Source organism: Sinocyclocheilus grahami, unplaced genomic scaffold (genome assembly GCF_001515645.1).
Source record: "Sinocyclocheilus grahami isolate Dianchi unplaced genomic scaffold, SAMN03320097.WGS_v1.1 scaffold1749.1, whole genome shotgun sequence".
Lineage (NCBI taxonomy): Eukaryota > Metazoa > Chordata > Actinopteri > Cypriniformes > Cyprinidae > Sinocyclocheilus > Sinocyclocheilus grahami.
The window spans coordinates 194835-214010 of record NW_015506928.1 but is presented as its reverse complement, the minus strand read 5'-3'; the positions used below and the strand labels follow the sequence as shown (position 1 = coordinate 214010).

Here is a 19176-nt window from a genome sequence, read left to right as displayed (position 1 = left end):
CGTTTTATTACATTATGTTTTCTGTTTGTACTGTTTAGGTTTTAATGCTGCATTGCACATCTGAGCTATTTGCACTTATTATTTGTATTCTTAAGCTTTACTATCAATTTGGAAATTTCAAAATAAATCTTATTGTAACGTTACTTGTACAATGACAAAGATATTCTATTCAATTAGCTCATGCTTTCTCTGTATCTAACAAGCCATTGTTCAGTAATAAATTCAATATAATAATTAAAATAAATGATGGACTTTGTCAAAGATGAGAGCTTTAGTGAGGAAATGTTGTTTTGGAGAGTTTTTTTATTTTTTTTGCTATTGCTGCCCAGATCTTTTCCAGATGTTGAAACTTTTTCTCAGTTTCTCCAATTCTTCTGAGTGTGTTCACTGTATAAATTAATATGGATTAATCTTTGTCAAAGCTGTGTTTGTTCTGTTGTTTTCTCTTTGCTCTTCTTGTGCTGTTTTAAATTCGATTGAGTTTGTAAACACATACAAATGATAAAACATTTACTCTATTACATTTTGCAATGCATCCTCTGAACACATGCGAGCTGAACCGTGGGCCTAGTCATCATGGATCACTATCAACTACGATCTGCTCCCTTCACTAAAATGCCATGGTTCCTAAACATGATAACAAATAATATAGATAAATACTGAACACGTCAAAACGAAAACACAGATACTTACAAGACCAAGTAGGAATGTCCTTTATCGTTTGTTGTTTGCCCGCTGCTCTCCGACAAGTAAACTTAGTGCTCTCTTGTGTAAAAACAAAATTCAAAACCCAACACTGATCTCTAACTCTCATGTCTCACGTTGCCAGTAGTCAATTCTCATGTAGGGCTACAATTGCCATCTAGCGGTTGGGAATTGTAATTGCATTTTTATTTATAAAATGGAAGACAGCCGAATATCAATAATATCATATAATGTGTATGAACATAACATAACAGCTTGTGGGATGCATGACATCATATTATCAAATGCAAGTAAACTTTTGAAACATTTAAATTAGCATTATTTTTGGCATAATAAACAATGCTATATTTAATAATGCTATAAAATATAAAATAATGCTAATTTAAATGATTCAAAAGTTTACTTGCATTTGATTAGAATCTGCGTGGGCGAAAATTACATGTAAACAATTTTAAAGCTATTTTGGCTATGCTCATCGCTGGTCTGGTTACTGGCCGTTAAAATTAGACCACAGATTGCCTTGATTTCGCCAGGTGGGCTAAAAGCAGACTACACGTAGCCTGTCTAATTTAGAGCGAAATCGTGGCTACATATAGACCATGTCAAGAAATTACACTTATACCTTTGTAGATATTATTGACACTGCGAACATGATGGGATATCAACCATCTCATGCGCTGCCTGGTCAAAAACTACAGTGAGTCAGGTTTGACTATAAGTGGGCTACAGATAGCCGCTCTGACTACGAGCTAAATCGTGGCTATGCACAGGCTACGTACTGAACATGTCAAAGAAATGAAACCAAACACCCTGTAAACGCTGTTGACTTTGCTTACATGATGGAATATAATACATCTCACAAGCTATTTTGCCAAAAAACGACATGAAAACAAATTCAGGGTTATTTGGGCTAGAAGTGGGTTACACATAGCCGGACTATATCGGGTCTATACTTAACCGAGATGTTGAAATGACGGCTATTGCTTGCTGGGATACTCTAATTACTATTTTGAAAATTATAACGTTAAATTACTCTGTTATTATAAAAGTAGGCCTAATCAAATTACAGTAACGCGTTATCAAGTAATGCGTTACTGCCCAACAATGTGTGTATATATATGTATATATATATCTCAGAGTATGTGAGCGGAGTGGAGCATCAACAATTTCCCCTCTGCGCTCCGAGCATTTAATAATCACTCCGCTCCTGCTCCACTCCGGGTTCACCATTTCCCGCTCCCACTTCGCTCCTCGCTCCTCGCTCACTGATATCAGAAACACTGCTCCGCCTTCGCTCCATGCATGTCTAAAGTATTTCAGTATGTTTGAAATAGCACAGTTCTGTTCATACCGTATATAAAAAAAAATTACTGCCCAACAATGTGTGTATATATATGTATATATATATCTCAGAGTATGTGAGCGGAGTGGAGCATCAACAATTTCCCCTCTGCGCTCCGAGCATTTAATAATCACTCCGCTCCTGCTCCACTCCGTGTTCACCATTTCCCGCTCCCACTTCGCTCCTCGCTCCTCGCTCACTGATATCAGAAACACTGCTCCGCCTTCGCTCCATGCATGTCTAAAGTATTTCAGTATGTTTGAAATAGCACAGTTCTGTTCATACCGTATATAAAAAAAAAAGAAAAAAAAAAGTAAAATAACAGGAGAGTTTTAAAGTGGCTTATCGGAACACTAGTAATACATCTCACAAGCTATTTTGCCAAAAAACGACATGAAAACAAATTCAGGGTTATTTGGGCTAGAAGTGGGTTACACATAGCCGGACTATATCGGGTCTATACTTAACCGAGATGTTGAAATGACGGCTATTGCTTGCTGGGATACTCTAATTACTATTTTGAAAATTATAACGTTAAATTACTCTGTTATTATAAAAGTAGGCCTAATCAAATTACAGTAACGCGTTATCAAGTAATGCGTTACTGCCCAACAATGTGTGTATATATATGTATATATATATCTCAGAGTATGTGAGCGGAGTGGAGCATCAACAATTTCCCCTCTGCGCTCCGAGCATTTAATAATCACTCCGCTCCTGCTCCACTCCGGGTTCACCATTTCCCGCTCCCACTTCGCTCCTCGCTCCTCGCTCACTGATATCAGAAACACTGCTCCGCCTTCGCTCCATGCATGTCTAAAGTATTTCAGTATGTTTGAAATAGCACAGTTCTGTTCATACCGTATATAAAAAAAAATGAAAAAAAAAAGTAAAATAACAGGAGAGTTTTAAAGTGGCTTATCGGAACACTAGTGTGCAAACTTTTTTCCTACCACATGACAAGCTAATAACATGGTTGACAGCATTATAAGGTATAATTGCTACTTTTTGCTTGGTCAAAACAGTCCAATTGCTGGGTTTGTCCCTATTTAACCCAGCATTTTTTTAGAGTGTGTTGTTCATTGTTAGTTCATGTTAGTTCACAGTGCATAAACTATTGTTAACAAACACAACTTTTGATTTTAATAGTGCATTAGTAAATGTTGAAATTAATATTAACTAAGATTAATAAATGCTGTAGAATTAGGCTATTGTTTATTCTTAGTTCATGTTAACTAAAGTAGTTAACTAATGTTAACTAATGAAACGTTATTGTAAACTGTTTCCAAAATATTGTTCAAATTGTTACTGCCTTTAGTTGTTATTTTGGAATAAATATAAAAATGCATAAAAACACTTTGAAATGTATAATTGATATTAAAATATTAAATAAAAGAAAAAATAATATGAATAAAATACAAAATAGAATAATATTTGTTCTCTTTTTTATGTAACATTTATTTAAACAGGAAAATGTGACCACATTAAGCGTAACAGGGACATATATATATAGGCCTATATAACTGCCTCCTCATTTTAAAACACCACCGCACGCCACTGATATATATATATTAGGGCTGGGCAAGTTAATGCGTTATTATCGCATTAACGTATTAATTAATTAATGCCGACAATTATTTTATCGCGCATTAACACAGTTTTTATCACTATCATTATTTTGAAAGCCCACTGGCTCTGAATTCACATACAGCCAAACCATGGGTCACAGGAGGGGGTGGGATGTTGATCAGTACTGCCTTGGGATGGGTGTCATCACGTGTCTCAACCATTGAGAGCATTTGGGGTGGGCCTAAGACTGCAGCGTTCACATGAACGCTACCGATAAAATTATTTAGGCTAAGCATCAACATTCACAAACCACTGTTCACTTTTATTTTTAACAGAAAAAAATGCAACGTGCTGGTATGACTTCATAATTGGTAAATGTGAAATTTCGGAAGCTGTGAAGGCTGCGGAGAAGTGCTCTTGCTCAGCACAGTGAAGTGCATTGTTTTGTTAACTTTGTGGTTTATTGGGATGCGGTAACACACGGCCCTCTCACAATATTGCTTTACAGATCTATAACTTTTGCCTCTCAGAAATGGTAACGCAATCATGCTGCACGTATCAAAAGTTCTGCGCTCTGGCGTGGTTAGCTCACACTACATGCGTACCCTACGGTGGCCGAGAGAGCTCAACGCGCTGCAACTTAAGAAAACACATGCAAATTGAAAAAACACCAGCAAATTAAGAAAACATCTGCAAATAGCACGGACCACAACGGAAATGTTTCAAGGGGACCCAAAAAAGTGACGGACCCGGCTGGGATTTGTTTTGTGCCGTGGCTTTTTTTTTTTTGAGTTTCTGCTAGTGATTCCTTTTTTTAAATTTTTTTATTTTTTTATTGAAGATATAACATTCACAGGGGATACAGTCATAGCAATAAATTACATACACAACCAGAATACAAAACAATAAATATATAAAGAAGAATAAAAATGAAATATAAACAGAACAAAAACAAATAAATAAAAAGTTAAACATCTTTTCTTTTTTTAAATAAATAAATCATAAATAAATAAAAATAAAAATAACTTAAATGGAAAATTACACATAAAATGTCAACTTCAAAGAATACACAGGAGGAAACCCTTACATCAAAGTCAATATTTTTCCATCAATACAGTAGCTTTAACAGCTTTCTTAATAAGTGATGAGCAGAGAGATTCATAAAATAATTTCAAATCAATACAAAAAATCCTAAAATTGGGCATACAATTTGTGCAGTGGCTATTGGTCAGTGGAGTTGTTGGTGAACTGAAAGATGAGTGTTTTTTTTGTTTATTTTAACACCCTGATTGCATGATTCCTTTGTCTTTTAGATATTATTAGCCTAAATAATCTGACGAATTACACGAGTAACTGTGAAACGTTATATAAGATGGCTAACTTAATTAAAATTTCAAGGTTAATGAAATCCGCAATGCTTCATTAATTGTTAAAACCAAGTCAAAATAAATTGCAGATTGACAGTAAGAATAATATTTAAAATTATAATTGAATCAGGGCCTTTTAGTAGGCTAATGAAAGAAAGGACAATGGAATACAAATACAACGTGCAAACTTCAGTCAACTTGTTTTTGTTTTTCAGATCAAAATGTATTGCCCTTTCTGTGGCATCCAATGGCTGACTTTGCCAAGATTTTGCAGTTCATGTGGGCCAGATGTAAGCTTTGTCGTAGAGAATGCCCCTAGAACGGCGGGTGATGACCAGGTGTCATCAAACAAAACAAAAACAAGATTTACCGCGCGTTTCTTCATTTGCATGTGTTGTGAGGATTTGCAGCGTGTTTCTTCATTTGCATGTGCTGTGAGGATTTGCAGCGCGTGTATTGTCAAACTGATGGAGATGTTTTCTTAATTTGCTTGTGTTTTTCAATTTGCATGTGTTTTCTTAAGTTGCAGCGCGTTGAGTTCTCTCGGCCACCGTAGAGATTTGGCCGGTAGTGCCACTGCCAATAAGCTACAACTTCAAATGTTAAGTTCACTTAACTAAATTGGACTCCTTGACTTTCAGTAATGTTAAACTGACTTTAAAAATCAAGTTGAATCTAGTATAACTTATAAAAAAAGTTTAAATTGCTTAAATTATTTTTATGAGTTAAAGTAACTTAAAAACATAAGTTGTCATGGCTTTTTCATCATATAATTTTTTACAGTATATAAAGATTCAAGTTAAAAACAAAAATGGTTGAACAAGGGTTTTAATGCATTTAAATATTCTGAATATTAAACATTTTCCTAGGTAGTTTATGGTTCAGAAAACTTGACTACAGTAAGACTTCGAAATTAAATAATGTATTTTTGTTTGAATTGCAAATCTTTTATCTTACCTCTTGACATTACTTGTTGGACAAACTTGTTTGACCACTTTTGTAGAAGTCATATTTCAATGCTATACCGTCAGGTCCATATATTTTTGGTCACTGACAGAATTTTCGTAATTTCGGCTCTGTATGCCACCAGAATAGAATTAAAATAAAACAAACAAGATGAAATTGAAGTGCAGATTTTAAGCTATAATTCAAGGAGTTGAGCAAAAATATAACATAAAATGCTTAGGAATTACAACCATTTTCAGGGGCTCAAATGTAATTGGACAAATAAATATAATCATAAATAAAATGTTCATTTTTAATGTTTCATTGGAAATCTTTTGCAGGAAATGACTGCCTTAAGTATGGAAATCATGGACCTCACCAGAGACTTGGCTTCCTCCTTTGTGATGCTTTGCCAGGCCTTTACTGCAGCTGACTTCAGTTGTTATTTGTTTGTGGGTCTTTCTGCCTTTAGTTTTGTCTTTAGCAAGTTAAATTCATGTTCATTCAGATTGAGATCAGGAGATTGACTTGGCCATTTTAGAATATTTCACTTTTTACCTTCAAAAACTCCTGGGTTGCTTTTGCTGTTTTTTTTGGGGGGTCATCGTCCAATCAACTTTTCTGCATTCGGCCGAATCAGCGCAGAGAGTATATCTATGTACACTTCAGAATTAATCCGGCTGATTCTGTCCTCTGTCACGTCATCAATAAACACCAGTAACCCAGTGCCACTGGAAGCCATGCATGCTCATGCCATCACACTGCTCTACCATGTTTCACAGATGATGTTGTATGCTTTTGATCATGAGCTGTTTCAAGTCTTCTCCATACTTTTTCTTCCCGTCATTCAGGTTGATCTTAATTTCAGCCATCCAAAGAATGCTTTTCCAGAAGTGGTCTGGCTTTTTTAAGATGTTTTTTTGGCAAAGTCAAATCTGGCCTTGTTTGCACCTTGTGGCGAACCTTCTATATTTGCTTTTGTGAAGTCTTCTCTTGATTGTAGACTTTAACAGTGACACACCTACCTGGAGAGTGTTCTTCACTTGGCTGGATGTTGTGAAAGGGTTTTTCTTTACCTTGGAGAGGATCATCTGATTATCCACCACTGTTGTCCTCCATGGACATTCAGGCCTTTTTATGTTGCTGAGCTCACCAGTGCATTCTTTTTTCCCTCAGAATGTACCAAACTGTTGATTTGACCACTCCTAATGTTCCTCCTATCTCTCTGATGGATTTGTTTTGATTTTGAAACCTAACAATTGTCTGTTTCACTTGCATGGAGAGCGCCTTTGACCGCATGATGTGGGTTCACAACAACAGCTTCCAAATGCAAATGGCACACTTAGAATCAACTCCAGAACTTGTACCTGCTTAAATGATGTAGAAATAATGAAGGAATAGCCCATGGGTCCGTGTACCTATGTATAATTCGTTTTTTAATTTAATATTGAAATCTGAAAAATTGAAAAAAAAAAAAAAATTTTGGTTTGAATGGTTTGTGTCAAGCCATTCGTTAATATGGCTGTTTGATGAAGAGAAAGAGATCAAATGTAGTAGAAATAATAAACATGTCAAGAATCCGTAGAAGCGGAGGACTCTTATTATGTTTTTAAGGACTAGTATTATGTTGTAATGTTTGGTTGACCAATCAGCGTAGAGGGGCGTTTCACGAATATTCAAGTAGTTTACTCCTTTTCTGTCCCTGAACGTAAAAACGAAAAATGAAGCAGAATTCTTGATTTTTCGTTTTGTTTGAACAAATGAAAAACGAAAATTTGCCGTTTTTTTTTCAATTTTGCTGAGTATCACGCAGCAGAATAATAGTCCTCCACTGCTGCAGTTGTATGGATTCTTAACGCATACACGGACCCCCATGACTGTTAATGAAACAGCTTTTGAGTCAGTTGTCCAATTAATTATGGTTCCTTGAAAAAGGGGCAGGTACATATTAAAGAGCTGTAATTCCTTAAACTTTGAGAGTACCCTCAAATTAAAGCTCAGAGTGTTCACATTAAGTCCATATTCATTATATACCTGTAACATTAATATGTTTCGGTCAACAGCTAAAATAATAAATATTTTGCCTGTGTCCAAATATATATGGACCTAACTGTATGTTGCAGACATATTAATATGGATGTATTAATGGATAATTATAGATATTACCTTTATCTCTATTCTCCTTGATTAGATGACAGCCTAAGTAAAACGTTGCACAGATTACCCCACTCTCATCCATACTGTTTACCTTCACCATTACTCAGTAACCCAATTAACACCTTTTATAGATCCCATAGTTTCTATCAGAAATGCTAGATTAGTTAATAGTTTATCACTTTTCCCAGTGTGGTTCAAGCAGTTCCAAACCTATTGTTTTGTAATGTTTACTCTTTGTTTTCCCTAGCTCTTTTCAATCTCATCCCTGTCGGCTTAAGGGTGGTGGCCATTCAGGGAGTTAAAGCAGGTTTCTACATCGGCATGAATGCAGAGGGCTTCCTCTACAGCTCAGTAAGATTCTCCTTTCTCAGTTTGCATGTATGTGTGTGTATATGTGGCATAATGCTGTTTTCTTGGAACTCATTTATTTTGTGAGCTCAGCCTCATTTGCATTCCTGCAGAAAATCTTGCCTTTACCATCTTGATTCAGTGGTAAAATTTTTGCAGTGTAAAATCCAGAAAAGTGGCTTCTTATAGCATGGGTTACAGTGTAAGAGCACAGTGTAAGGCTGTGTTCCCTGTAGGCTTCAGCTATGCTGAGTTGACAGACATATATTCTTACCCCACTCATCCAGCAGTTGAAACGGGTTTGTGGAAAAGTGTTGGAGTGAGTTACGGACTTCTGACAACTTATATAACAAGAACAGAACTCTTAGTCCTGTTAAGACAATCTAGAGGAAAGTAATTAATTATTTGGTAACACTTTACAACTCGGTGGCATTAATATGCATTAATTCATGCATAACTAATGCACAGATAATCATGAGTTAATATAAAACTCACGAAGAACTAAATAATTTATTAATAATTACTGCATCAGCAACTAATGAACATTCTAACTGATTCATAGATTAAGTAATCAATAAATTGTTATTAGTTAAATGTGTCATATTGTATTCATTCCCTAATAACATATTGTATTTAAGTAATGGTGTAAATTCATGTGCTAATTACCACAATGGGTCGATGCCATGCATTTCACATTCCAGTTTAATTAAGTTCCTTTAATTAATCATTAGCTAATGATTTGCAAAAATACAATTATGTTATGACTTGTTGAGGCGCATGACTAACTAACTAACTAATTCTAAATCCCTGCATAATCACAATGATATATTTCTTAAAAATTAGTTAATAGTTCTGTGCCTCAACAAGTAAAGTCATAATATAATGATGCCTTTGCAAATCATTAGCTAATGATTAATTAAAGCAGACAACTGGAAGTTGAAGTACATAGCTTTGACCACTGAATTTTTACATCATTAGTTAATATGATATGTTATTAGGGAACTAATACATTATGACAAATTTAACTAATAACTATTTATTTATTATTTAATCCATGAATCATATAGAATGCTCATTAGTTGCTGATGTAGTAATCATTAATAAATGGTTTAGCTCTTCATGAGTTATACATTAACTTGTGATTATCTGTGGATTAGTTAAGTATGAATTAATGCATATTTGTGCACCCATATTGTAAAGTGTTACCAATTATTTTTCTGTTTCATGTGGTTAGTTGGCATGTATTTGATTCCTTATTTGATCTTTTGGCAAGATTAATTCAATTGCAAGTCTCTATCTGGCATTAAAAACAAATCAATTCCATAATTACTAACCTAATGATGAACTCTTCATTGTGTATAAACTGTATATTCAACTTATACTAAGAAAAACAGAAATAAGTAGGAAATTAAAAGCTATAGTAATATATAGATATACATAAAAATGAAGTTTTTTTTGGAAAACTAAACTGACTGGATTTAAAATAGTATTTAAAGAATAAGATATGACTTGGATTTATACAATAAAGAAAAGCCAAACAGAATGTTACCAAGCAGTGAGCAGCTGGCCTGTATTTATCATCATTGATCATCATTTAAATGCAATTTTGTTATATTGCATTTTGATATGATGTATTGTACACATTTTACACACTGCACTGTTTTTTTTTCTTTTTGTACTTTTTGTAGTTTGTGCAATTGCTATCTGCCTTTTCTGCTGTAATGGCTGAATTTCCATCCATAAAGTCTCACCTTTTGATTTTCCTATTTCACAAAATCAGAAGAAAGGCACTTTCTTTTTAATGAGTAACAATTTTACTTCAGTTTCTTTGCAAGAAGTTCAGCCATATATTTTGTAAAGCTACACTTTTTTTAATGGCAAAGAAGTAAGTACTTCATCAAAATCAATACCAACTCTGATGGAATGTCATTAGTTCTGACTAGATATAGCTCTAGCTCTATAGAGATAGTTTGACTTTAGCTTGTTGCTAAGCTAACAGGGTAATATAATAAATTCTTAATTACTCTGAACAATGTGAAATGTTTTATTAAAACCAACATTTTTTTTCATGTCTCATAGTAGCTCTTTAGGTTTTGCAATATAGCACTGGTTCTTAAAATGAGATTTACAGCAGACATATACTTGTATAATCTTATAAATATGATATTCCTAATAAATAAATTATATATTCTTATAAATATGTTTGTTTAATAAGGTGTGATTGTCCTGGAGGTTGTTAGAAAGCCTAACATTAATAAGATTACAAAATTTGTAATCCCATCGTGTTCCAGGTGGCTTCCAGACCAGCAGTATACTGAGGATGCTCTGTCTTGTACTTAAAACAATATATAATTTCTTTTTACATGTCCTCTGATGAGGTTATTCAGTATGACCACACTGTAAAATCCAATAGTTTACCTTACTTAAATTTAGTTAGTTATCTTTACTTAGTTGTTATACTTACTAGGTTTTATTAAGTTACAGCTACTTTCAAGGCAAATAAAACAATTTACTTACTGTTTTGAGTGACACTTACTTAAAATATTCAAGTAGCCACAAAGGAACCAATGACATTAATAAACCAATGAGAGGCAGCAGTGCACTAATATGTTGCTAATGTGCAGCATAACAACAGCAGAAGAAGAAAAGAAAACGAGTCTTAATAGACTTTTCACTCATTTCCTCCATGTCTGCAGTTATCTTTCACTAGTTGCATTCACTTGTTTCCCAAAGTCATCTTGAATGTTGAATTCTCAATACAACTGAAATATTTGAAAGAACATCACATAAGCTAACTTCATAAATTGATGTTGATTTTCCTAAAATGTGTTTTTTTTAACTCCCCATTATAGTGATTAGCAGTCCCTTTGGTTGGGCACTTTGAACTTGGTTTACGTTACTATAATTATCTTCCTGTTGATGTAGTAATGCATTATGAAGTCAGAGTTATTTGATTTCAAAGGAAGAAAAGTAATAAATAGGTTGCTTTTAGTAAGTGACCTATCTTCTAATTAAAGCATTAGTGCATTAATTGTGTGTGTGTTCATTAATCAACTTTATCAAAAACTTTTTCATAAAAACCCAGAGATGATTTTTTTGGGGATTTATATAATTTTTGAATCATGTATGGTAACATGCTAAAGTCACACACAGACTTAAACATTCAGCACGTGAACCACAACAATGGTAACAATTCAATTTAATTTATTTTAATTACTTGTAACAATAGCCATTTTATTTGCTCTTTTTGTTGTGCTGCTACTGACACGAGACAGCAAATAAAATTGTCAAATAAAATCAACAACTATAAAACAAAGCAACTGTATAATTTATTCATACCGCAATGCACTCTGGGAGTCAGTGAGTAGCTATACTAAGTCATGAGTAAACCTAAATGAAAGGATCAAGTACCCCCTACAGTTCTTTTTTAGTTACTAGAACTCTCGTGTAAGTAAGCTATACTAACTAAGCATCTGTCAGTACAACATACTATTGCTATTTCACTTTACTTAGTTTTTTCAAGGCAATCGGTTTGCATGCTTTTTTTTAAGTAAGCCCAACTAATTAGATTTTACAGTGCACTTTCTTGCACGGTTAGTTTCCTTTTGCTAATTTGCTCAGTTATTATAATGATGTTGGATAAAATGGATTCTCATAGGATTTTTAAGCCTATGGTGCATGAAAATGTAATTGTTAAAGATTATCTTGTGACATATTTAAATTCTTATAGTTGTTCATCTCTGTTTAAAGCATGTTTGAAAACTTTATACTATGACATATGTGAAGGTTAATGTTCTTTATTCCCCGCTAACAACTTGGCAGACTGTATATGTCATCAACATTTTGGTCTCATAAGCGATTGGGGTGGCAATCACCAGAGGCCCCACGATACGATATTGTCACGATACTTGTGTCACAATACAATATTATTGCGATTTTAAATATATTGCGATATTCTACGATATATTGCAATTTATTACCTTTTTCCAACTTCAAATTATGTCACCAAACGAAAACTTTGGTAACATCTGTTGTAACTAAAAAGAAACATTTCTCAGTTTGTTTATCTCACTTCCATTTTATTGTTGCAGTGCAAAATGGGATTGTCAAGCAGACAAACTGACCAACACTTTCATGAAAACCTGTCATAAATGTTGCATGCAGCTGGCAAACTCAGCTATTTGTATTACAGTCTAGTCTAGTCTACCTTAATTAAATGTAAACAGGTATGCACTGCTGTGCTACTACAGGTATTTTGAACAATGCAACTTGAACTTGTACAAAAAGGTTGTGCAGACCCTTCAGCAATTGGGGCATTTGAAAGTAAATCACTGTTAAATTTAAAATAAATAAAACAGTCTTACATTAAAATAAAAATGTTACATTTAAATTAAACATAACATGTACTCTTAAAGTAAACAATGTGCTACAACAGGTATACTATGCACTGCTGTGCTCTTAGAATATTTTACTTTCATTTATGCCATTGTCTGTTGGAATTCTTTATTCTGATTGGCTGGCAGATATGCATTAATACCGTTTAATGCACAGGTAGTTCCAAGTCAGTTTAATCTCCGTTCTATATTAATGTGCCGCTGCTTTGATTGACACACACAAACGCACACACACACATCACTCACACAGAGAGAGAGAGACAGAGAGATCCCGCTGCGCACACAGAAACGTTCAGGACTATGCCAACATAAACTTGTCAACGCTGCCCCGCTACTTTTATTAATAAAATGGCTTAGAAACTGGATCACTGCATTATATTTCTCAGCAACAAAAAGGCAAAATCTTTGTTTAAGTAACTAAACTAACAACTTCATTGTTTGTAGTGAGAGACGTACAGATGCAGGTAATTCACACACACAACTGTCATCTTTCTCTCTTTCTCTCTCTCGAACAAACAATCGAGAATTAATTCAAATAAATGTTATAATTCTGTAATTCTATAATTCTGTAACTGATGAAAATAACCGTAATTTTTACCCATTCGGTCAAATATTGCACTGCAAAGAGCAATACTAGTTTTAACTTGTCTCTAACTTGGCAAATTACCTTGGAATAAGCAGGATAATCAACGGCTTGCCGTGCATTAAAGGATTTTAGAAAAAAACTTAACACCACCATCTAGTGGACTGTAAAGAAATTGATTTTATTATTCTACCAAATAGTATAATAAAAGATCGATATTTGGCGTCCGTGTATCGATACAGTGTTGCCGCAGAAAATATTGCGATACTATGCTGTATCGATTTTTCCCCACCCCTAATAAGCGATAGTGTTAATGTCTGATTGAGAAGATGCAGGCTTGGAAATTGAGTTAATCAATTTTGTCACTGCAGAGATGCCGTTTCAGTCCTCCAGGGGTGCAATTACTTGAGGAGGTTTCCCCTGCTTGTTATCTCTGGTCTCCTGGAGATATGTTGGGAGGAGATGATGATTCCTTGCTCTAGGAACTCAGTGAATTCTTGGCTCTCTTCTCCCTGCTATAATGACGTAGTTCTTACTTGCTGTGAAAGGCTTTGATCCTTGCTGGCTCTGGATTATATATTATATGTTATTTTCAGAATACTTCTTCAATTCATGCATATTATATTATTTGACATTTTCCCACTCAAATGCTGAAATGACTGTTTATACCAGATGTGGTGTTCTGCTACTGTCCAAAGCATCTGAATATGAGGTACATGATTGGATGTATGTTGCTAAAGCATCTAGCTGTAACATTCTAATATGCCATTTCACACTGTATAAGTTTGGCACTGCAGTGTGGGTTTAACATGGCAATAACAGTGCTATACTTTCTCCAGAGCAGGGTTTCATTACCCTGGGTAAAAAGTGGAACTAACCCTGCTTCTAAATTACGCTTCAGTAATTGCACATCAAAATTCTCTCTTTTTAAAATATTTAGACACCTTAACACTGTAACATTGCCAGCCTGAAGCAGACAAGGAAACGTACAGATGCAGGTAATTCACACACACAACTGTCATCTTTCTCTCTTTCTCTCTCTCGAACAAACAATCGAGAATTAATTCAAATAAATGTTATAATTCTGTAATTCTATAATTCTGTAACTGATGAAAATAACCGTAATTTTTACCCATTCGGTCAAATATTGCACTGCAAAGAGCAATACTAGTTTTAACTTGTCTCTAACTTGGCAAATTACCTTGGAATAAGCAGGATAATCAACGGCTTGCCGTGCATTAAAGGATTTTAGAAAAAAACTTAACACCACCATCTAGTGGACTGTAAAGAAATTGATTTTATTATTCTACCAAATAGTATAATAAAAGATCGATATTTGGCGTCCGTGTATCGATACAGTGTTGCCGCAGAAAATATTGCGATACTATGCTGTATCGATTTTTCCCCACCCCTAATAAGCGATAGTGTTAATGTCTGATTGAGAAGATGCAGGCTTGGAAATTGAGTTAATCAATTTTGTCACTGCAGAGATGCCGTTTCAGTCCTCCAGGGGTGCAATTACTTGAGGAGGTTTCCCCTGCTTGTTATCTCTGGTCTCCTGGAGATATGTTGGGAGGAGATGATGATTCCTTGCTCTAGGAACTCAGTGAATTCTTGGCTCTCTTCTCCCTGCTATAATGACGTAGTTCTTACTTGCTGTGAAAGGCTTTGATCCTTGCTGGCTCTGGATTATATATTATATGTTATTTTCAGAATACTTCTTCAATTCATGCATATTATATTATTTGACATTTTCCCACTCAAATGCTGAAATGACTGTTTATACCAGATGTGGTGTTCTGCTACTGTCCAAAGCATCTGAATATGAGGTACATGATTGGATGTATGTTGCTAAAGCATCTAGCTGTAACATTCTAATATGCCATTTCACACTGTATAAGTTTGGCACTGCAGTGTGGGTTTAACATGGCAATAACAGTGCTATACTTTCTCCAGAGCAGGGTTTCATTACCCTGGGTAAAAAGTGGAACTAACCCTGCTTCTAAATTACGTTTACAGTGGCTTCAGTAATTGCACATCAAAATTCTCTCTTTTTAAAATATTTAGACACCTTAACACTGTAACATTGCCAGCCTGAAGCAGACAAGGAAAAGTAAAAAGAAAGAACCCAAGTACAGTTTTATTCAAAATAATAATCCAAAAACAAACTATGAACTTATTACAAGACATAAAGCAAAACAAAAATGAACCATGAGAGATGGGCCTGCACTATGACCTGGATCATGGTTAAGACTGTGGAGGGTCAGGTGACCACTCGGGATCAGGAGATCATGGTGGAGCAGAAACATGGATGACCTTCCTGGCCGTGACAGAGGATGCATGGACAGCATTCATGGCTGTGTCAGAGCACAGTTGGCGACTTCTGTGGCTGTAGCAGAAGAGGCACGGGTGACCTTATTTTGTCATGAGATAATAGGTGTGAGTGGCCGCAGGGAAGTGTGTGCAGTCCAAACACACAAGATGGCAGTAGCATTCACTGGGACTATCAGACTTGAGACTAAGGATGCGGCATCTGGCTTATGGCCTATAAAGGCCGGGACTCACAAAGCCGACTTCAAAGAACTAGCGGCGACGAAAGCAGACGGTGTTGTCGTCTCGTGTTGGCAGCATCTGGACCAAAAAGCTGTGCTAGAACACACCGCACAGATTACAGTTTACTACAAACTGTTCTGAGCCTGCATGAAAAGAATTAGCTGTCTATATCAACAGCTATCAATAGTATATATTCGTCATTTAAAAGGAGAAACCGAAACAATGATATACAAGGTATACGCAGACAATCAAATCGTAAAAACAAAGCAGCACTTGCTTTCCATTTAGAATATCAGTTATGTTGAAAACTTTCTTCATTTTAAGCGTCTTGTTATGAAAATATTCGCCTATTGGAATGCTTGGGTAAGATCATGTAGATGGTTAAGACTGTGGAGGGTCAGGTGACCACTCGGGATCAGGAGATCATGGTGGAGCAGAAACATGGATGACCTTCCTGGCCGTGACAGAGGATGCATGGACAGCATTCATGGCTGTGTCAGAGCACAGTTGGCGACTTCTGTGGCTGTAGCAGAAGAGGCACGGGTGACCTTATTTTGTCATGAGATAATAGGTGTGAGTGGCCGCAGGGAAGTGTGTGCAGTCCAAACACACAAGATGGCAGTAGCATTCACTGGGACTATCAGACTTGAGACTAAGGATGCGGCATCTGGCTTATGGCCTATAAAGGCCGGGACTCACAAAGCCGACTTCAAAGAACTAGCGGCGACGAAAGCAGACGGTGTTGTCGTCTCGTGTTGGCAGCATCTGGACCAAAAAGCTGCGCTAGAACACACCGCACAGATTACAGTTTACTACAAACTGTTCTGAGCCTGCATGAAAAGAATTAGCTGTCTATATCAACAGCTATCAATAGTATATATTCATCATTTAAAAGGAGAAACCGAAACAATGATATACAAGGTATACGCAGACAATCAAATCGTAAAAACAAAGCAGCACTTGCTTTCCATTTAGAATATCAGTTATGTTGAAAACTTTCTTCATTTTAAGCGTCTTGTTATGAAAATATTCGCATATTGGAATGCTTGGGTAAGATCATGTAACATTAGAACAGCCCTCTGTCTGTGCCGCCTTCATTTACTTACTGGTTTTCATCACTTTCATTTTAATTCTCGGGCACTGACTCGTTCGCTAAACTGAGCATCCAATCAGAGTTCTCATTCGCGCCGACAGCCCCAGCAGCCCCAAACTGTTCCAGTCTTGTAGCACAGTTGTAGGCACAGGGTCTGACACAGACATGATGACTCTGGTGTGGCAGCCATGATATATGAGGAATCTGGCATGGTGGCCATGATGTGGGAGGACTCTGGCGTGGTGCCTGTGTTGTTAGAGGACTAAGATGAATCCCTTGTGGGTACTGTAGAATTGTTGATCTCCTCACCTGAAATTCCCACAGTAGACGAGGAACCAAAAAGCTTTCTTTTCGGAGCAATTTAATCATACACTGCTTATGTTTTTGTAATAAAAGTGTATCTACAGTATACATATAGACTATTGTATGTATTTTTTAATGGTGGGTTACATATTCTATTATTACTGGATACATAATGGACATTACTGAGCAACAAATCAGTTTGAATAGCATTGCAGCCCATCGAGGTGCAGTGGAAAAAGCTTACCTTTTATCAGATATTTCCAGGAAGTAAAATACAAAAATAACATGATAAAATGCAACACTTGGACCTCAGTGATTATACAGAATGTAACTGATACTGAATGTTGCTTTGATAGAAAAGTGCAGGTGATTTAGTTCTGTGGTCTTCTGTGTTTCATGCCAAGAAAAACTAACACTATTGGAACATTTTTCTTTGTAATTACGGGCCAAAAATACCTTGTTCCATGTGGTTACAGGGTAAGTGTCACATCTGCAGGCTATAATTTAAAGTGGCACTTGTTATTCCCTTGTGCCTGTTTGGATTTAAATAAGCAAATGTTAAAGATTTTAGGATTTAATCATTTTTCAGTGATTAATATGTCTCTGGCATGTTGTATGTTTGGCATCAATTATTTTAATCCTAACTGATGCAACTGATACCATGTTGGAATGTATATATATATATATAATACCCATTTCCATATTCCAGGATGACAATACCAGGATTCATTAGGCTCAGATTGTGAAAGAATGAGTCAGGGAGCATGAGGAATCATTTTCACACATGAACTGGCCACCAAAGAGTCGCGACCTTAACCCCACTGAAAGCCTTTGGGATGTGCTGGAGTACAGAGTAGTTGACTCTCCCATTGTCAATACAAGATCTCAACAATGTAACTCTTGATGGAAATAAATGTTGTGACATTGCATTAGGTTGTTGAAAGAGTGCCACAATGAATGCACAATGTTATCAAAGCTAAAGCTGAATATAAACGCAATGGCACCACACTCAGTGCTTGGCTCTACAGTGCTTGTACTGTTTTTGTTTGTTTTTTCCTTTTTTTTGTTTCTCAAACACAATCAGTTTTACCAGGGATGAACTGCTGAACATTCGGCAGAACACACCAGAAAATCTTATACCGGATTTCGATTATTCGGACGTTTTGCTGAACGTTGTAGTTGGCGGAGCAGTGGCGCTGATCAAAAACTTCAGGACGCGCAGACGGGGGAAGAGAGCCAGTGTGCTCGTGAAGCTCAGGCAGTGCGGATTTTGAACGCCGTTGTCTAGCATCCATCTGGTGAATCTCCACTCTCTACCCAACAAAACGGACAAACTTCTTCTGCTCTCCAGGACAAACATGGATTTTTCAAACTCTGCTGCTCTGTGTTTCACGGAAACCTGGCTGAATGACGCCATTCCGGACAGTGCGCTACATCTGCCCGGCTTTCAGCTGTTTAGAGCAGACCGTGACGCAGAATCAACGAGGAAATCGCATGGCGGCGGGACATTTTTTTACATGAATAAAAGGTGGTGTACAGATGTTACAGCGTTAAAGAAGATATGTTGCCCCGATCTAGATGCGCTTTTCGTTAACTGCAAGCCGTTCTATTCGCCGCGGGAGTTTTGCTCATTCGTTCTCGTCAGTGTTTACATTCCTCCGCAACCGCACGTGAGCTCAGCTTTACAGAAACTCACTGATCAGATCACAGAACAACAACACCCAGACTCTGTTATAATAATTCTTGGGGACTTTAATAAAGCAAATCTTTCCCGTGAACTGCCAAAATACAGACAGCATGTTACATATCCCACCAGA

General features: G+C 36.1%; 1 protein-coding gene across 1 annotated transcript in view; it reads left to right on the top strand.

Annotated features, from left to right (window-relative positions):
• LOC107572425 (fibroblast growth factor 12-like) overlaps positions 1-19176 on the top strand; it is a 63912-nt gene that overhangs the window by 40131 nt on the left and 4605 nt on the right. The window contains exon 4 of the mRNA XM_016258857.1: positions 8333-8436. Within this exon, the coding sequence (XP_016114343.1) occupies positions 8333-8436 (104 nt within the window). The remainder of the gene's footprint in view (positions 1-8332; positions 8437-19176) is intronic.